Here is a 22,246-nt window from a genome sequence, read left to right as displayed (position 1 = left end):
ATTTGTGTTGAAAGTGAGTTTGACACTCATATCATAAATAGCTATTGTATTTCATATGTTTAGTATAAAAGTTTTGGATATCGAAAAATGAGTGTTTCATTTCAGGTTTTTCTCCAGAATCATTGAAAGTTTACCTATCATATCTCTTTTTTTAAAAGGCGGTAAAATTGAAGTTTGGAATTAACAATCAATTTATCAGATCTCAAATGTAGCAAAGGTTCCAAGGTTTCAGAGAAGATAAGGTACAAGGTCAAGGTACAAAAATTCACATCCAGCTCAAAATTGATAGGGTTGTTTTAAGGTGGTTGGCAATGTTTGGTAGTGAATTTCATAAGTTTGGACGTCCATTGTATAATATGAAATGAAATGATTTGAAATCCCTGAAAGAATCAATAAAATTAAAAAAGATTACTTACAATAATACCAATTAAATCAAGCAAAAAAACTGAAATAACAATAAAATAAAATACCAGCAACAATTGAAAATTGAACAATCAATCGAAACGACGTTTCGATTGTTAGTAGCCACAATCGTCTTGTGGATACGACTGTGGATTCAATATTGGAGCACAACCGCACAATTTGTACATTTTAGAGAATAAAACATTCCAACTTTTTTTGCAGCCACACTTAGCACTACATATTCTTTCACAAAAGTGGCGTGGAAACGTGTGCATATTATGACGATTGCAAACAACCCTTTCTCCGAAACGGTGGCTCTTAGGAAAAAATATTTCAATATTTTCCATAGATAAAATTATCTGATCTACAATGCTTGTTTTTTCTCTGATGAAACTGACCCGTTTTGCTGAAAATCGCGGAAAACCCTTTTTATGACCTTTGATCCCGAATAATTCTTTCCCAAGTCTCGGATCGATGAGGTGTTTTGAACAGTCCTACCAACTTTGAGCTGGATGCGAATTTTTGTACCCTCGGAAGTCTACTCTGACCGGATAAATATGCTATCACAGCCGGAGTGATGGTTAGAACAAAATCCGGGCTGGTAGGCCGTGGTCGGATGGATCCTGAAGTACCTACCAAACGTTTCGCCTGCTTCTGCGGAAGACACCTTCAATGATACGTTCATGGATTCTGTTCGCATTAGTTTATACTACTTCTAACAGTCTATATGGTTTTCGATAGGTTAAGTCTACAGAAGGAGCTATACGCGCATTAACAATATGACTCTATTGGGAAAAGAGCTTTTTGGCATTCTAATTCTCTTCATACAAAAAATGTGGGAAAATTCCAAAAAAAGAAAAAAAGCGATTATTTTCAAAATAAACTCTCAACAAATATGTGTAGATCTTGTACATATAACTTTTTTCCCATGAATTAATAAATCCTGACAAATACATTTCCTTTCAATTAAGATGAATCTATTGACTTCAGAAGTCCATTGCTATATATTTTTGTCGATATTTCGAAAGCTTTCGATACTGGGTGTCATTAAAGGCTGTTACAAAAATTACGTTCCTATGGCATTAGAGAAAATGCATACTTCTTGATGATGCTAACCCGATTAGCGAAACACGCGTCGGGATACAGTGTTTTTATTCTGGTGTGTAAAAAGTATTTTCTTCTGATTCATTTCACGTCAGTGGTTCCACTCTTCCTATCGAATTGATTCGTCTTTTACTTGTTTTGAAATATCACAAATGATAAACAGAAAAAAATTGAATTATGGAAATTATGGAAGACAATATATGAATGGGGATAAGGAATATTTATATATCATTATTAATTTTGTATTATTATTAAATTGTAATTATTATTTGTAATATTATTTGTAATCTGTATACGTTGTATACGTTGTGAATAAATACTACACCTGAATTGTGAATAAATTTGGTCCTTTGAACTAATATAGATTACAAAACGAATGGAAGAAAAAACTACGAGACGTTTTTATGAGTTGAATATTATGCTAATGAAGATTCATCATTATTATACTTTTGGTATCACTATTTTTGTAATTATCATTTTCTCTATATTCATCACGTGAGTAAACATAATATATTTTTTCCATTGATCTCTGTCTAATGAGACAATAAGTTAAAGTCGAGTACAAAAACGTGATTTAGATATATAGGCGATTGAAATGGAAGGTGTTATCAATTGGGAAGGTGATGAAGAAGAAAATCCACAATGAATTGCCATTCTTGGACGTATTAGTGAAAATGACCAACACTGAGTATGAAACATATGTATACCGAAAACCCAAAAGGCAGAAAGCACGATTCACTAAACTCTAGCGAGTCTAGTGAATCGTGCTTTCGGGCTCTGTAATACGAAGGAAGGTCTGGAGAAGGAACTAGGCATCATCGAAAAGATATTCAACGGATTAGTCCCAAGTAATGATGGAACAAATTTTGCCTAGAAGACAGCAACAGCCTCTCAAGGAAGAGAAACCATCAGAACCAGTGCTTGCCCTTCCCTACGTCAAAAGATTGTCGGAAAGGATCTTACTTTTGAGGATGATCACTTGGTGATCGAAACACGTATCGAGATGTTGAAATAACTGTTTGGTGTTGGGAAAAAACTCCAGTAATATTTATCACTATACCAAAGGTTCCGAAAAGTGCATCACAAGGAAAGAATAAGAAGAATTGGGTCCAAGTACAACATCAGAACCTGCTTCATATCCAGAAACACTATCCGTAGCATCCTCACGAAAACCAGATCAACAAACGCGGGCTGCGATTCCAAGAATTCCAAGAATTTATTTACCGGATACCCTGTGAGTGCTGCAAATCCTATATCGGCGAAACTAAGAGGCCATGGAAGTCCACATTGCCGAGCATAAGAAACACACAGTCACACACATGTATATATATATATATATATATATATATATATATATATATATATTATATATATATATATATATATATATATATATATATAGTTTTGTCTTTGACGTTTCGGCTGAGGATGGGTCTGATTTCCGGACAGCAAGTTGATGTTCATATACCCTACATGGCACACGTCTGTTGGTCTGGCCTACATATGTTCTATCGCGATCGGAGCATGGAATTTCCTCTATACCCTGGGATTCATTGACAATTTTGTCCTTAGGAGAACGGAGGAATGTGGAAATTTGATTGTTGGCGGTGAATATCGTTTTTATGTCCTGTTTTTTGAGAATTCGGCCAATTTTGTCAGTTACACCTTTAATGTAGGGAAGGAAAGCTTTGTACGGAACGTTATTGTCTTCTAGATCTTTGGGACTGGGCGAAGAAGTTTGTTGACGACGGATGGATCTGTCAATTTGATGGTTTGTAAATCCATTTTGAAGGAGAGCTGATTTGAGTTGGGCTAGCTCTTGTGGTTTGTTGTGGTGGTCTGCGAGGTTGATAGATCTATGGATGAGAGAATTCAAGACGGAATTGGTTTGTGGTGGATGATGGTGGGAGTTTGCGTTGAGGTATCTGTTTGTATGTGTTGGTTTCCTGTAGACCGTGTGGGTGAAGGAGTTATTGGATTTTGTGATCATCATCACATCATCACTTTCCGAAACTAGGTTAAATCTATCAAAATCAATTTTTCCGTTAACCAGCTGTCGCATATGCATATTTTTTATATCACCCCTTTATTACATATATTACATAATGTATACATGCTTATATAATTATCATTATTTTTTGTTTGATGAAAAAAAAACTTCACTGGACGTGTACTCTAGTGTGAAATAAATCTAAAGCAAATATTTCCTCCAAACACCAGAACTTTGACGCGCGTTTCACCAACCAAGTTGCCATTTTCAGGAGATGAAGTAAACTGTTCCGCCTCGTTCTCCTCCTGAAGATGCCAACTTGGTTGGTGAAACTGGGGTCGAGAAAAGTATTACAGTTCTGGTACTTGGAAAACGTGTTTGTTCTGGATTCATTTAAAACCAAACATGAGATGTAGATTTCTTATATACAGGGTGTAACTAAATAAGTCTGAAACATTTGAGGAGGTGATTCCTCATCGAAAAAAAGATAGGATCTTTCATATAAAGAAATTTTATTGGAGCATCCCTTGTTAAGATACAGCTCTATAAAGGGGGAACATAAAATTTGTATAACAATTTATTTCACCAGCACTGAAGAGTTACAATATTGAAATTAACCTGACGTTTTGTACTTTGTTATTTTGTAGTTAGTACCTGCATTAAACGATTGAAGGGTAATAAACAAAACTAATTCATTAATAACAAACTTCATTTCATGTATCCCATTTAAGGGGCTGTATCTTAACAAGGGATGCTCCAATGAAGTTTCTTTATATGAAAGATTCTATCTTTTTTTCGATGAGGAATCACCTCCTTAAATGTTTTACACTTATTCAGTTACACCCTGTATATATTGAAACATACTCTTCGTTTTTTGGAAAAAAGTTTTTGGCTTTCTACTACTTCATCTTGATACAAAAAAGGATGAGGGAATCTTCCAAAGAAAGGAAGGAAGAAGTCAATTTGAAAATAAGTAACTCTATACATGGATGTGTAGATCATGCAAAGCAGTAACTTTCAGACACAAACTGAAAGAAAGTCCTCCTGAAATAGCTACTTTCATATAAACATCGAATTACACGAAAGACAAAATTGTTTTCGAAACAAATGCTTCTATATGAACACTGAATTATACAGAAGATACTTTTTTCTACTCAGTTCGTATTTCAAACATTCGTTGTGGTATGAAAATCAGATATCATTCACATGAGTTCTACTTTAAATGAATGGTAATAAATTGCACTTACATTGAACACTGTTATCCTCACTGGTATACATCGATGTTTCGCCTTGAGACACTTGCCCCAAGACTCTTCGGGACCAAATTGGATAACATTATAGAAAATACAGTAGTAGAAAGCCAAAAACTTTCCCAAAAATTAATCACTCCTAAAAATATAACCCCTTCAATTTAAATACTCTTTGTGTTTCAATATTCAAATACATCTGAATCTTATTCACTGGTATCTCTTTTTCGCATTGTTCACCATCGCTATTGGAATCACTACACTGGAAAAAGTATGCGTTGTTATCACACTCGTTATTACTATTAGTACTTGTCCAAGGACCTCACATTTCAAGCAGATAACAGAACTTTTAAGTAATTATAACAGCACCAATATCGAATTTCAACATTCAAATCGCGATTAGTTCCTGAACTGAACATTGATGATACGACGGCGATAACCATCCCCGCATTTCCCGATTTCTATTCGTCACCGTGATATGACTTCAAATTCAATATTATGACTCTTCAGCCAATCATAAAACTCGGTTAGTAAAAATTATCCAATACGAACCGCCATTTCCTCAGTCCACGTGGACTAGTTCGCAGCCGGTTCATTTCCATCTATTGGTTTTTTTGACCTTTGAGAGTGGCGCCAACTTTAAGTGTGCACAATATCGTTTACTTAGACTATAACCTAAAATGATCCACAATTTTACCTAATCTCTGTCTCTCTCTTACCGTATACGAAATCTCCATGCATTGATCTCGAAGGTTTGAATAGCCATCTGGAAAGGTAAACAAAGGAGTATATTCACAGGTATAGTAGTTTTCGACATGTTTATTTGCTTATGATTGACTCGATTTATAATTGTTTGATTTATTTCAGAAATAATCTACTTTTGCCAAGGACGAAAATATCCCAAAATCGTAGTGGACGGATACACTTACATAATGCAGAAAAGACACGATCACAAAAGTAGGTGGAGATGCGCGTATTGCAACAAAACGAAATGTAAGGCCATCCTTTTTACATTCGGAAAAACTGTGAGATTGAATAATCAACATGCACATAATCATAGCCCACCACCACCCATGTCAATGGATGATTTGATTCCACAGCTATTCACAGTAATCAGAACGGAACATTCGTAGTATTACACATATTCAATTAGCCTACCTCAAGCAACCTTGTGGATTATAAAATCAAAAATCGTCATTAACAATATTTTATGTACAATGTATCTCTACGAGGGTGTTCTGAAAAGTTTCTGAACTAACAAAGATACAAGACATTTTTCAGATTTCTTGTAGTTTTCAATATAGTATCTTTTCAACGCTACACACTTCTTCCAGCGATGCTCCCATCTCTGTAACTCAACCAAATAGTACTTGGCGTTTTTCTCTGCAAAATAATTGTGCACGAAGGTGATTGCTTCTTCATTTTACGAGACTCTCTGTCCATCGAGCGCAATTTTAAAATGAGGAAACAAAAAGAAATCACTTGGGGCTATATCTGGAGACGGTGCGTTGTCTTGGTGAAACATGATTTTCTTTTTCTGCAAAGGTGGCCGTCAAGTATTGATTCGTAGTATGCTACTGAAATGGGTTTTCCTTCATGAAGATAATCGATTAAAATAACTATCCCAAAAAACAGTCGCCATCAGTCTCCCAGTCGAAGAAACAGTTTTTTTTTTTGGAGCCGGTTCCTCCTTTGCAGTCCACTGTTTGGACTGTATTTTTATTTTGGGCGTATAATGGTGTATCCAAGTTTCATTTACAGTAATTATTAGGCACCAAAACTCGGATTTATTATGCCTAAACTGCGTCTAAACTGCGTTGAGAATGTTCATTCGAACACGTTTTTGGTCTAACATGAGCAAACGTGGCACTCTACGCGCGAACAGCTTTTTCCAACCACATTGTGGATCTTTTTCAAATATATCTGCTATATTCACTCTTTATGTAGCCTGTTCTATGGTCTCCATTCTACAATTGCTATAATACATTAATTGAAAAAGTTCAACGTCGTTTCCCAAAGTGTATTTACTTCAAATCTTATGGTATCTATCCTGATAAAGGTATTTCATATAAATCTCTTACTATAACATTCAATATTGAAAGTCTTGAATTACGCAGAAAATTTGCTGGAATAATTTTTCTGTATAAATTACTGTACAACAATGTGGATGCTATGGAGGTGTTATCTTTTATGAATTTCTGTATGCCTCATTTTAAAACTAGAAGTACAAAAACTTCTTACAGCAGACTGGCCAGAACTAATTTGTATCTCAAGTCATATATTTTTAGCATTTGCAATAATTTCAATTTAATTTCATATTCGGGAGGGCGCGCCAGCATTATCAACCAATGACGACTCCCCTCACCGTGGGGTAAGTGATCATGGGTTCCGAGAATCATGAACCCTGAGCAAGCGCAGTAAGCCAAAAATGACATCCTTCTGCATCTGTGCGGCTAAGATTTCTGTCTTAGTGCGGCAAACCGGTATGATTTTAGGACATCATTCCACCAAGGACTCCAATAATCAGAACAACCATCTTGACAGAGTGATCTGGATAGAGTCTGCGGAGTTCGAAGAGAAAATCTCGATATTTTATCCCTTTTTCCTTCTCTTTTCTGACGATATTTGTCTCGTCAGGAGCTGAAAACTCCATGACAAATATCGTTTTGCTCTGGTGGTCGAGAAGGACTACATCAGGCTTATTACCTTGTATGAGTATGAGGGAGGGAAACGAATAGTTCCAATAAATTCGGCACTTCTCGTTCCCCACAACGGATTCAATATCTCCCTTAGCGTAGGGCAACACCGGTGTCTCGTCAATACCGTAAGAGTGCCGTAGATGGTAATATAGCACTCTTAGGACCGCGTTATGTCGATGGATACAGGCCGAGACCGCATATGCTGGACATGCTGATATCAAGTGCATCAGAGTGTCGGGCGCCTCGCGGCAAGCCCTGCACCTTGTGTCTGGAACCTCTATACCCATCACGTGACTGCGGTAGACTAAGGTGTTGAAGACATCATCCTGGCAAGACATGATGAACCCCTCAGTTTCCGACTTCAGCCCACTCGACCTGAGAAAAGCGAACGTCAGGCGCTTTGATAAGCCAAGGTCTCCAATGTTGTTATTGAAGAAGACTCCATGCATTGGCTCATCCTTGTGTCATCCTTTTTGCTGAACGGGTTTCAACTCGGTGACAGTTGTGGTCACCTCGTTCAGAGTCGAAAACTATACCGAGTTCATCAGCTGCTCGTGTAGTTGCCCTAAAGAGAAATGCTCCAATTCCTGCTGTCTCATGGTCACGGACCATGCAGAAAAGGGATACAAATTCCTCAAGAGATGCATCATTTTTCGGGTCTTCACGTCAAGTTGATATAGCTCCTCCCTAGTCCACTTCACTACTCCAAACGAGTAAAGTAAGATTGGAACAGCAAGCATATTTGTTGCAGCAACATTGTTCTTCCCCGACAGTTCCGATGACCAGATTATTATTATTATATACGGTTTTTTGAAGTTTAACGTTTTTAAAATGTCAAGTACTGCTAATTTGTGTTCCTACACACGATAGTTGCACTTTTTGACCTTCGCGAACGTTCATCGTCTCCCAAGCTCTTACGGCCACATTTAAAAACAGATGCCCAAAATGTCACTGTGATGATGATGGTACAGAGTCCCTATACTCATAATTCAAATCATCTTTGATTCGGGTAGCTGTATTACCTTTAAAAAAACAAATATTTAATGAAAGCTCGATTTTCGATTTTGTGTATTTTCATAAAAACACCCACATTATAACTCGAACGAATGTTACATAACAACTACTCGTCCAAAATGGCTGATACTTTGGTAACTGTCAACTGTGAATAACAAGATTCACTAGCTTTTATTCACGAGTGTTGCTATCTTCATGTTGAGGTCGGGAACTTTCTAGACCACCCTCGTATATCCAACTTAGTAACATTTCAAGAAATGGGGGGAAATGCAAGTTGAGATCCAGACCTTTAGTCGACTCTAATTCTGATAGTGAAATATCGAAACTTTGAACTAAAAGGACAGGAATGAGTCACAAGATCAAAAGCAATCAATTTGTTTCAATTTTCCTCGAATATCATTTGTAGATCTGATTCGAAAACTAGATGAATAAAAAAAAATAATTTCAAAGAAAAGTTTTTTATTTCCTTCAGGATAATAATTCGTGGAAAAATAACCTTATTTCAAATTTCACTTACTTGTTTTTTGTGAATTACACCAATTATATGTAGTAGGTATTCCTTCATCCTTCAAATACACTGTAGAAGTTTCTATACTCATACTCTATGATTTTACTACTGAAAAAAACACTTTTCCCAGCAGAACAAAATACTGTCTCTGGAAGCGCATTTCGCTTACCAAGTTAGCATCAGCAATTTTTATTAAACCTTGATGATGCTAACCCGGCTAGCGAAACACGCGTCGAGAGATAGTGTTTTTGTTATGGTGTAGAAAATATATTTTCTACTGATTTATTTCACGTCAGAGGTTCTAACTCTACCTGACAAATTATTTCCACTTTCACCTGTTTTGAAATATTACAAAAGGTAACCAGAAAAATATTGAAGTATCGAAGACATGTGGTTCTTTGAACTTAATAAAGATTAGAAAACGAATAGAAAAAAACTATGAGACTTTTTATTAGTCGATTATTATACTGATAACGATTCACCATTGTAATACTTCTGCTATCACAATTTTTCTAATTCATCATTTGCTCTATATTCATCACGTAAACATATTTCTTTCCATTGCTCTCTTTCTAATGAGCCAACAAGTTCAAAATCGAGTTCAAAAACTTGATTCAGATATATGGGCGGCTGAAATTGAAGGTGTTTTTAATTGTGAGGGTAATGGAGAAAAAAATCCACAACGAATTGCCATTCTTTGACATTTTGGTGAAGAGGACTAACACTGAGTGGGAAGCATTGTATACCGAAAACCCACTCACACAGGACAGTACCTGAATTGTAAAGGTGATGGAGAAGAAAATCCACAGCGTATTTCCATTCTTAGACGTTTTGGTGAAGAGGATCAACACTAAGTGGGAAACATCTGTACACCACAATCCTACTCACACGGGACAGTATGACAGTATCCGAATTGTGAAAGTGATGGAGAAGGAAATCCACACCGAATTGCCATTCTTAGACGTATCGGTGAAGAAGACCAACACTAAGTGGCAAACCCACTCACACGGGACAGTATCTGAATCACGAATCCAACTACCATCAATCTACCAAAAGAGGAATGATCAAGACTCTAGTGAATCGTGCTTTCGAAGAAAGGTCTCGAGAAGAAAATAGGAAGATCTTCAACGGAATAGTTTCTTCCAAGTGATGGTGGAACATATTTTGAAAGCCGTCATAACCAGTGCTTGCCCTTTCTTACGTCAGAGGATTTTCTGAAAGGATAAGAATTGGCCCCAAGGTCAATATCAGAATCAGCTTCAGATCCAGAAACACCATCCGTAGCAGCCTCACAAAATACAGGCAATCAAACGCGGACTGCGATTCTAGAATTGCATTTACTGGATACCCTGTGTGTGCGGCAAATCCTATATCGGTGAAACTAAGAGACCATCGAAAGTCTGCATTGCCGAGCACAAGAGAAACACACAGCGAGAATAAACTAGCACGTCGATAATAGCAGAGCATGTTTGGTCTCATCAACAACATAATATCAAGTGGTCCCCAAACTACGATCATCCACAGGAAAAAACATAAGTTCAAGATGAAGTTCAAAGAAGCTGCATATATGTTGTTCAACGACATATTCAGCGAAGTTAGCGTAGATATACGCAACATATGGAAACCTTTAATCAAGTGGAAAAACTGTCAACTAGTACTGAACCGGTGAAGAAGGAGGGAGAGAGAAGGAGGGATAAGTGAAAGCGTACCTCCGAGGAAAAATCCAGTTATTACTCGAAGACGATTGTGGATGCTAGCAATCGAAACGTCGTGAAGTAACTTGGTTTGAAATATTTTTAATTTTTATTTCATTTTCAATTGTTCAATTTTTATTTTTTTTAAATTGTAATCTATCTAGATACATGGATAATGATTCACCATCGACGCAAGCAAGTAGTTCAGTACCATCAAAACCGATAGAAAAACCGTTCCACTTGCTATATAATTTGCATTCTACTACAGGAATGGATTATCATTATCCATCATCTCATTGAAAATGTCATTAGCAAAATGATGATGGTGATGGTCTATGAACGTGCTTGCAAAATGTGCTAGCTAACTTTGTCCAGGATATACTACTCAATTTGAGTTCAGCCACTACTTTAAAAGTTCATTTTCGGGATAATTCAATTGAGAATATGGAGAGTATTCGATTGTTTGTGGTATTGAGGTTTACAAATTAGGGCCTTAACTATTATCGCCGGAGTTCTCCAAAGGATTCTTTTGTACTTCAACGAAATATTGGAAAGGATCAAAAAATCCAAGATATTGCTTTTCTGACGACAACCATTTCTTTTACTCTTTCCATTCAAGCAACGAAGATCTGGGAAAATTTTTTGCTTGAAGTGACAGTAACCACGTAGAATCTAATACCAAGAAAATTGGCACATCAGAAACTTGGAAAACTAGAAAGTTATACACTAGCTCTTCATAAAGCGCAAACTAGAGATTCCTTGTGGTGTTTTCCCTGTCTATGAGAATACCCCGACGCTGGTAGATTCTTGTCAGAAATGAGCCAATCACCCGGTTAGAAATACAATCTTCACAAGCAGTTTTTTTTTAGTTTTGCTCACATATATATGGCTCTGCTCCTAAGAATATTCCAATGCTACTATTAGGTCAGACGTAAGCGGCAAACTAACACATCTCCTTTAGAAAACAGTATCCATGTGGAATACATTTTCTGAGACGGTTTTTTTTAGATAAATCTGTCCTCACAGAGCTCTCAAGGATTTTCTCGCAATGCATGGACTTTTACATGAAAATATTATTAATTCTTGATTACAATACAATTTTTATTCATTGCCACATCAAGGAAACGTATTAGATATGACCAAACTTCGATGCTACTACTTCATAAATGCTATTTCATATCATCTAAAGTTCTGCATTTCCAGAAATCATCTACATTTCTCAAGGAAGAAAATATCCAAAAATATATGTCGATGGATACACCTTCAACCTGCAGCGCCGAAATGAAAACAACAGCAGATGGAGGTGTGGAAATGTCAACAAAACAAGATGCAAAGCATTTCTCAATACCTACGGAAAAGTTGTCAGAATAAACAACGTACATAATCACGAAGCACGATCATTTTCTAATGAAAATATGATTCCACAATTGGTAACAGTTGTACGGAAAAAATAAAAAAGTATATAACGAATACAACTGCTTTTTTCTCAATATCACGCGATATACAAACATCATCTTGGTTTTGATATTGTTTGTCAAGTTTCGAAATTTCAAATTTGTATTGCAAGCAATTGCTGTTGAATTCTCTCCTTCCATAAACTTGGAAGTCACTTCCTGAGTCAATTATTTTTGTTGTCTTCATGGATGACTTGCTTGCAGCCCTTGGTCATCTTCTACTGGTGAGGGTTATAACTGTAATTTTCGAAATGTGAACTGAATTGTTTAATGAAACACTTTTCTCACAACAAAACAATTCGTCCTTGATGCACATTTCACTAGCCTCGTCAGGAGATAGATACTTTCATTACATCTAGACTAATCATTATTAAAGGTAATAGTTGAACTTACCTACATTATATTGTTTCTGATGCTATTTTTGGATTTAATCTACATCAGCAGTAGAAGGAGATAGGCAAAACTTTCACAACACGCTCATCACTACTGCTTAACATCCCGAGTGAAAGACTGTACCAACTGGAGATATTTATTCAACTACAAGACCAAGTGTAAAGCTGGACTTTCAATATTAGGATGAACTGTAATGGTGCTGCCTGAACATAATCATATGTTTTCGAAACCACATCCCATATAAGAAGCATTTGTGACTCAATATCAGTCAGAACTATTTCTACCTGACATATGTCTAATTGATGGTGCCAGGTTACACCATTAATGCTTTGTTAGCTTTAATTTCGACTATTTACATGGCAACGAATACTGCCGAGTGAGAATCTACCTTGACTTTGCAACTGACTCTTTTGGGGAGCCTCAATTGAGCCGTCTGTCGAGCCCACAGGTGGCATCTCCGTGAGATGTGTTGACCTTAACTTACTCAGGATTGCTTTTTCTTTAAAGATAGTTGAGTACAGCAACACATTCTTGTACTAGTTTCACTGATGGGACCTAAGGCGGTCGAAACAGTTCTGGGTGGTGTTGGATAACGAATGTTTTGCTTTTGGGCTATGGTTTCGACTACTTGCCCTGCGGTGAAAGCTGTAGGGAAGACAGGGAACAAATCTCGTTCGGTGGTCGGTGTCGAAACTTAGCTTTGCAATGGACTACTTCGAAGAGCATAATTTATCTTTGATATTCGGTTGAGTTTTCTGTCGAATCCATTGATGGCATCTTCGTGAGAGATGTCGTTGTCATTACATTACATAACTTTTAAATAGACAAGTGACTATTTCCTTTCAAGATGGCGGTGTAGGAGTTATTTTCTTCAAACTCAATATGTCGGCACTATCACGTCATGCATGTAGTGATTAACAGAAGATGCAGTTCACTCAGTTTTTAAGTGAAAATTCAAAAATTGAAAATTTTCATTAGTTCTGTCCGTTTTGATATCATGTGTTTTTGAACCTCCATATCTCAATAGATATTTATTCTACTGTATCGTAACTTATACTAATCGATAGAGAATTTCAAACTTCATTAATTGGCGCTTTCCATTTTTTTTCAAATTAATTTATTTTGCATAGTTTCTGTTTTTTACTATATGATGTCGTTAAGCGATTTTTGGACAATGTATTTGTGGACCCTGTTGAAGACTGGCCCATCACAAACAATTAGTGGGATAGTGGAAGAACTGGGAGTCAATTCCCATGCGATTTTTGATGGTTCAAAACGTATTGGAAACGTCGAATACCTCGAAAAGTGGGTGCCCCACGATTTGAACGATCGACAAAAAGTGTCACGTTATGAGGTCTGTTCTTCTTTGCTTGATCTTTTATTGGATCGGATCGTCACATGTGATGAAAAGGGGATTCTTTATGACAGGGCAGTGGTTGGACACCTATGAGCCACCCAGCCTCTTTTCAAAGGCGAAATCCCACCGAAAAAAGACCACGTTTACTATGTGGTGGTCAGCGTCTGGTGTGATTCACTGCAAGCGGGTCAAACTTTCACAGCAGCAGCCGGATGACTCTGGTCAACAAAAAAGGTCCGATCCTACTCCACAAGGCCCGTCTGCATAAATCACCGTTTGAGAATTAAACGAATTGAGCGTCGAAGTTCTGCCTATCCACCATACTTCCCAGACTTCTCGCCAACCGACTACCATCTTTTCAAGCACTTCGATAACTTTCTCACTGTTAGAACTTTCGCCAATTAGGACCAGGCAAAAACGGCCTTTATAGAATCTGAGATATTAACAGTTCAAAGTACACTCAAAAACGGACAATGATACTATGAGAATACTATGAGGTTCATTTTCCTGTGCTAAGGAAAAAAGTGCATTTTTTATCTTCGACAATGATTAATTTAGAAGTTAATAGGAATAAACAGGAAGTTAAGAAAGTGTCATTGCTTTTCGAATTTGGAAGCCGTGGATTTTTGGAATTTCTTCCTGACGTTTCGCTGGCGCGAGTGGCTAGCTTCTTCAGAGGTTTAACCATCATGGCTTGCTATCCGATGACTACCTTTTAGGCTTCGTAAAGCGTATTTATGCCTTGTCAGGTAATCCGTTGTATCTGTACCTGTATTTGTACCTGTACTCGTACCTGCTCTTGTACCTGTAGTCGTACCTGCACTTGAACCTGAAACATTAACAATCTTGCTGCCTGTTGTCCTGTTCGTTAATCTCAAATTCCTCAAAATGGGGTTCCACATTCGATTGAGGTTCACCGCTTCTTCTTTTCTGTTGAAATTTCCCGTGTGTTTGTGGATCTCTATTGCCTCCCGTACCTGTCCGCTATGGTATCCCTGGTTGGGGGCAATTAGTTCTGTGTTTTCAAACAAAATTCTGTGGTCTCCTTCACTAAGTGCGTGTTCTGCCACAGCTGACTTGTCCGTTTGGCCTAGTCTGCAGTTCCTTTTATGGTCTTCAAGTCTTGTTCCCATGGATCGTTTGGTGGTTCCGATATATACCTTTCCACACGTGCACGGTATGCGATAGACCCCTGCTGCTGATAATGGGTCTCTTTTGTCTTTAGCCGACCTGCGGCTTTGTTGTATCTTCCTCGTAGGTTTGAATTACATTTATCATAAGTACTCGTACTGTGGTTACTGATTGTAACATATTGTTGCCTATTTTCTAAAAATTATGAAATCCAGGAATGTGCTACGCCACGAATGCCGTATGAGTGTAACTTTGACAACGAAGAATTATGATTGACGTAGTCGAATGCCCTGCTGAGATCACAAAAAATACCAACAGGACCTGTTCGCCTGCCTCCAAATATTCAAACACTGTCTCGAAAAAAGAAATTACTGCAGTATTGGTAGATCTATTAACTCGAAAACCGTGTTGATGATCTGTCAAGAGTTTGAAATCCAAAAGTCTATCAAGATATGCGTGTTCAAAAAATTATGAATGGAAATTGCCCTTCCAATTTTAAGAGACTTCGGAAATGACCCAGTAAGAAATGATAGGTTCACTAAAAATGTGAATGGTTCTATAAATAGAGGAAGGCATTTCTTGAGTAGAATTAATGGGACTTCGTCATGCCACCATTTCGAAAAAAAAATGGTCCCTTTGAATTAATGGTTGAAAAGAGAACTTTATCATCTATCGTAAAAATGGTTTAAAAAATATACAGAGTTCTATTCGGACTTTTGGACTTGGGTCCATTTCCGGTTCAATTAAAATAGATTTCCAATTGTTCTTTCATTAGAAATATCGGCTGCAATGAACTATCCCCTCTTTTCAAATATTGTTTTTCATAAACTGGTGGATGTAGCCGTTACTACGGGGTAGGAAATCATAATGAAGAAAAGAGAATTGAAACTTTATATGTGTTTTACCACCTTTTTTGTAACTAAAATTAGTAAAAATAAACGTGGTAAAAAACATATAAAATTTCTATTCTTATTTTTTCATTATTTTTTTTCCTATCAAGAAATGATTGCAACCATGAAACTGTTCAGGCCCTGATATTTCACCCATTTCCGCTTTCCCAAAATATTTGAAATGATGTATGATAATGCCAAATTTACTGACATAATCTTTTGTTAAATTTTCATCATCCAAGAAAGTTTGTTTTGATGAATTCAGTTTCCAACATAAAAATTTCTTAATCATAACATTAACAAGCACTGTAAATTATCAAATCTATTTATCTGTCATTATATTTTGTAGTTGCTAATGTAGATTGTTTTTAGGCTTAATCTACATCAGCAGTGGAAGAAAATATCCAAAGCTTGTACTAGATGACCACCACTACTGCTTGCTTTCCCAAGCAAAAGATCATACCAAATGGAGATGCCTATTTTATTACAAAACCAAGTGTAAAGCCAGCCTCTCAACATCGAAAAATATTGTAACGGTTTTACATGAACATAACCATATACTAATCAAGTCGAACGATAGGGATAATAGAACTTTGATACCAAAAACAGTCAAAATTGTTAGAGCAAAATAATGTGAAATCGATCATTTTCTCGAAAAGAATCATTAGTTTCATTTATTAGTTAGAATTGTTGACTTGCTTTCAAGATGCGTTAGATCTGAGTTTTATATTTTGGTCTCTTACTATGCTTTTCTAATTATTATACAGAATTTATAATGAAAGGTTATCATGGGAGATCCAAAATGGAATATAAATTTTCACTTTGGACTGTTATTTTTGACTTAAAACTTATTTTGTACAGGGTGGCCTACGGAAACAGTGATTTCATGAATTTTAAAATAGACAGTGTCAAGAAATGCAAAGACTCCGGTCACCTAATGATGTGCTTTCCTCTTGAATCTGTTGGTTTGATCTGGTCTTAATCTGATTTCGCAAAATGATAAGAGATATGTTGCGATTTTAGAAAGCCATCTGTATTTTTTATTATAATATCAGTTTTTTGAATCCGCACCGTCGTTCTGTATTAATTATTAAAATCTGTTTTTTAAAATCTGTTTTTCCGTTAACCAGCTGTCGCACCCCTACGAACGACAACCCTCAGAAGTCGAAACTTGTGCGAGCTAAGGATTAACGAGGTCTTACCTTTTAACGTGTGATTCCTAACACGGGTTGGACGATAGCAAGTGAAGATCGATTGTTCAGACTAGGGCTTGAACCTCCGACCAACACGGCAGTCAATTCGAGTGAGTGAACAAATCACCCACGCCGAACCGCTTGGCTACCGACCAGCTACTTGGCTACTACTCCAGCATATGAGCTTTTTTAAAGAAATCTGCCCTGCAGTTGATTATAAATTATCAATTCATTTCCACAAATGAAAAAAAAAACGTTTCTGTTTTCTACTTCTCCATCATTCATATTCCTGACGCTTCGTCTACGATTGCGGCAGAATTATCGAAGGCGATGCAGCAAGAGAGTAATTGCTCTAGTTCTGATTCTCTATGGATATGTTCACTTGGATTCCATCGGTGTGTAACTCAAGTGTGTTGTGTTTAGTGAAAACATTAAAAAATATTAACAAATATTAACTAACATTTACTTCAGTCTTCACGATCGATTTTAACGTCATCTGTATCATAGTATTCATCATTCAAAAATGAAATAAAAAATATTTATGATGATCGCCAATGACGAACATTAAAAAAGTTCCATGCAAAGATTGTGGTAGAAAATTTCACCTGTTACAAAAGAGTTTTCACTTGATATTTCTTTATTAAAATGTACATAATTTAATAATGCATTTAGTGAATTCGAAACTTTTGTATGTGCGAATGCTCCAAATTTAAACATCAAACGTCGGAAGCTTGCATAGACTCGCAGACTTGCTCAATCCTAAGTTTTGTTTCAACAATGTATAGCCCAGACCTGGAAAATGAACCAATGGAAAATACTCTTCTGGATACAGAAAGGGTTGCTCCCGAAGTGGAGGATTCAACTCAAAGTGGGGTTGAAGTACTCAGGACCTAATACCCCACGGTGTGAGTCATACCGTGGGGTATTAGGTCATGAGAGGATCAGTGAAGCTGGGGACATCCGAAGAGAACCTATCGGATTAAGAAGATCGCGTTCTAATACTGAGTGGCAGAGTAAGTTGAAGAGTGACAAATGTCAGTCAGTCTCAGCCCATCTACCTACCGAACCGTCACTTGAGCCAGGAACCATCGAACTGAACTGACACTACCCCAGCTCAGCCAACCAAACAAAGAGGACCAGCCTAGTTGACGTCACCTGAGGAAAACCGACCGGACTGAGGAAGACTGCGTTAAAATATTATGTGGCACAGTAAGTTCTGAAATACCATTTAGACCTGCTAAGCTCTATTACTACTTCTTCGGAAAATTTGTGGGAAATACTACTTAGGTACTGCCACTTCCAATCTACTCCTCTTTCGCTGTCGTTTAGTCCATTTTAAATAAGGCGGTTGCTCATATATTATTTCGGCAAGAAATTTTCAACTCAGGTTGGTCAAAGATATACATTTCTTTCGAATTAGACTTCGTAAAGCTTCAAACTCCCTGGATTTTTGTATAAATGGAACTTGATTTATCCTGCTCACTACTTACTCCTTAACTTCGTTGCATGACTTTTCGTCCCTAAGAACAGTTAATCGAATATTGATGTTAGCAGACTGATCTTTATTCAACGGACTGATTGAAATGAAGATTTGTTTCTTACCTGAAGATAGTGAAGCATCATTGCTGTTGGTGAATAGATCATATTTCCAGCAGTCAAGTGAAATTTGAATTTCTGGCTACCGGTTTCGGCTAGATCCCCCCAGACCACCGGATTACCGTGTCTCCACTGATGCTGTAGGTGCAGTGGTACTAGAAATTATTCACAAATTATATTATATTGCATGCGTCCTTTCAGGTATCATTCATGTGATGTCTGGGTTGAGAAACCCAAAACTCATCCTAGATAACCACGAATTCGTCACGAATTCACAAGAGGAATCAGCAACGCACAAGATGGCGCTGCAACTGGTGTGGGAAACACAAAACTCAATGTAAAGCAGCACTGTTCACGAAAACTGGAAAAACAGTGTTTTTGTACTACAAACACAATCATTCGTCCCAAACGAAACCACTTTATGATACGAAATTATCACAAGAGAGAGTAAAGTAATTTGAGTTACGATATTGTTATTAACAAAATAATTTTTTTCGAATACTTCTGATATTTTATTTATTGAAAATGAAAATCACATTCATTCTTTGATAGATTTCTGACTGATTTTCAGCTGCTCATCCCCGTTTGGATTTAAACTCTGGGGGAGAAGTCAGACTCAAAATTTTTATAATATGCCCCGTCGATACAAAAATTGATAGGTGAAAAGGTTTTACCTAAAAATACCTCTGTTTAGTTTTTGGTCGACTGTTCTATTCAATTTGACGATTATCACTATCAAACATATTTGCACAGCATGAATGAAATTAAACTCTTCAAAAACGTAATTTTTTACTGACGATAGTGATGAAAAGTAATAACTTTTGCAATGCAAAAGCTCAGAAATCCCAGCATTAACAAAAACAAATTTTGAACAGAGGGGCAAGCCATGATTGTTCAATCGTGGCCAATTACTGTCTGTTCCTTTTCTTTTCATCGTCTCAGTTTTGAAATCTTACTGAATAACCACTCATCAGAAGGTTTATCACTATATTTTGTACCACAAATTCTTCACAAGGTTAGTAATTTTGTAATTTAATCAAGCATTCACGATGCTGAAAACCTGTGAAATCTTAATGGCTTTGCAACTGGCAAAAGCGGCCAATTGCAAGGCAATGCAAGACAACTAGTAGTGAACTAGAGCTCAAAAACAACGCATTTATTATTCAACATCAGGCAGCGCTTTTTTGATCCGCTATAGGTTTCCCCATAGGTGTCCTCTCCCTGAGATAAAATCCCCATACTGTTTCTGTATGCAGAAGCTGAAATTTCATATGTCCGCTCCCACTCACTTCCGAGTGGTCCCCAACCCGTTGCTTGGCACTTCAGCAAGACCAGAATGTTTGTGTTTTTGTATGCCGGACAGATGCAGTTGGAGGTGGTCTCACTTCCTGCTGTGTTGGCCTCATATAAGCTTTTTCCTCTCGCGGAATCTGGGGTCGTCCCTGTTTCAATGCGTCGTGAAGATCACACAACGCTGGGTTGAGGTGTGTCCGAATACGCTGGAAGATGTTTTCGATGTGGTTTCTCATGAGTGCTTCCAGGTACTGGTTGCTAAGATCCAGGTCCATGTGGATGAATCGGTTGGGTATGTGTCTGAAGCTTTTATGGCCGTGTTCATAAACGTTTGTATTGAGCGCACTGGCCTCAGGCAGTGGAGGCATACAGGGTGATGGGGAGTAGGATGTCTTGATTTAAAAGCTGTTTCACTTGGAGATCTATGTTATTCCTGCGTTCCATGATGGGGTAGAGGTTGTGTCCAGCGGCTTTCGCCAACCCTAACCTCTTCTGGATGTGGAACTTGAATGTTGATTTCTTGTCGAGGGGGAATTCCAGGTATCTTGCTTCGTTTGTCTATAGAATCTCCTGGCCGTTGAAAACGACGTTTCCTTCGGGATATACTTTCCCCCAGGTGAATAGTATCGCCTGACTTTCGTCAAGATTGATACTAATCATCCAGGAATGGCTTACTCCTCTAGTCTTTCCGCTTGTTGTTGTAGGTATCCTGTGTTTAACGCATAGTGGGTGGATCACGACAGTAGAGACGTGTTGCCTGTAGAGTGCCAACTGCTGTGTACACCAAGAAGAGTTGTGGGGATCGAACTGCGCCTTGTGATACTCCTGCTACCAGGAGTCGCCCGGTGGAGAGTTCTTGTCCTACTCTGCATTGGCATCGTCGGTCTGCTAGAAAAGTATCGATTAGTCTTACATTGGTCTTGAGTAGGCAAAGTTTATAATTTTGGCCACGAGTCCGTCTTCTATCGAACGCCTTGAAAACGTCTAGGAATATCGCTTCGGTGTGGTAACCTTTACCCAGGTTGAAACCACCAATCGTGTAGTCAAACACCCTCAGGACTTGAAGTTCCGTAGAGTGTTCTGATCTGAACCCGAAGTGTTCACCCGGTAAGCTCATCAGCCGATGATTGTCGGGGAAAGTGGGTTCTTGTTGGCTTCGGAGTATAGCGTTAATGATGTTCGTCTTTGCCGTTATATACTTCCTGCCGTCAGTATTGCTAGACTGAACCACAAATGCATAAGATAGATCCTATAGATGACGTCGTAAAGGCAGAAGTCATCCCTCACTTACTTAGGCTCGTCCTTTAAGGACAGTTGAATCAGCAATGCATTTATGGTTCAGCTTAGCACCATTGATGAGTCCTTTGGCGGGCAGAAACAACGGTTTCTGGTGTTCAATCATGAATGTGTAATACTTAGGCTTCAGTATACAACTTGTTGCCATGCAGGTAAATCTAAAGGATAAATTTTGTCAGCGGTTTATGGCTGGGCATTGCAACTGGCCGCCTTGGTAAATATTCGAGGATTAAGTTCCACTCCAATCTCAAAATTTTGTCTTTTAACTCGAAATTACAACTTTGAACTCGAAATTGCTACTTCAATCTCGAAATTTCGACTCTAAATTAAAAACTTAGAGATCAAAGTCAAAATTTCGAAATCATAGTCGATATTTCGAGTTTCAAAGTCACAATTTCCGAGAAACATTAAAAAAATATATGTTGCTGTCGGGACAGGTGATAGGTGAATTTATTAATCAGACGGACACAGCGTTTACAAATAATAAAATTTGTTAATAATACCAACAAAATGAACAAACAGAAGAATAGTGTAACCTCGTGCCGAAGAGAATGAGAATTAGAATTGGGACTAGTTCCCGGTTGGAATCTCAGAACCGAATGAATGCCTGCCTCGGCTAGATACCATGTATTTTGAAATAACTTTCTCACTGACAAAAAGTCATAAATTTAGTCAAAAAGGATCAACCACTTGGCCTCTTGTCTTAATCCATCAAAATGTTAACAATGAAACATCCCAAGTGGCTTCATTCTAAATATCCGTATGTTTTTAGGTAATAACCATTGGGTTGGAGACAATAGAGTAGGTATTTCAATGATTTGCCATAAAAATATACAAACATACTTTTTCTAAACTAAATAGTTGTAGGAAAACCCCTAATTGCCTTTCTGCGCTGCCGTATCAAAGGGACATGGTATGAAAATTCTATAAGACTACTTCAATTCTTTTCCACTCAGACAATCTTCATAAAGATAAAATTCAATCG

At 37.5% G+C, this 22,246-nt stretch overlaps 1 protein-coding gene across 4 annotated transcripts in view; it reads left to right on the top strand.

Annotated features, from left to right (window-relative positions):
• The window catches only part of LOC111504582 (uncharacterized), a 377,607-nt gene that overhangs the window by 351,150 nt on the left and 4,211 nt on the right, over positions 1–22,246 (top strand). Inside the window, exon 4 of one of the 4 annotated variants that reach the window (XM_023159209.2) lies at positions 16,256–16,626. The exons of 2 other annotated variants lie outside the window; for them this stretch is intronic. In XM_023159209.2, coding sequence (XP_023014977.1) covers positions 16,256–16,515 — 260 coding nt within the window. In that variant the 3' untranslated portion in view covers positions 16,516–16,626. Of the gene's footprint in view, positions 1–11,861; positions 12,131–16,255; positions 16,627–22,246 lie in introns of those variants that run through there. One more of the 4 variants, XM_023159219.2, reaches the window with a different exon arrangement.

The sequence above is a fragment of the Leptinotarsa decemlineata genome, unplaced genomic scaffold, assembly GCF_025532065.1.
Source record: "Leptinotarsa decemlineata unplaced genomic scaffold, Ldec_3_MD MMD2_tig00026328_RagTag_RagTag, whole genome shotgun sequence".
Lineage (NCBI taxonomy): Eukaryota > Metazoa > Arthropoda > Insecta > Coleoptera > Chrysomelidae > Leptinotarsa > Leptinotarsa decemlineata.
This window is presented reverse-complemented; position numbering and strand designations above follow the sequence as displayed.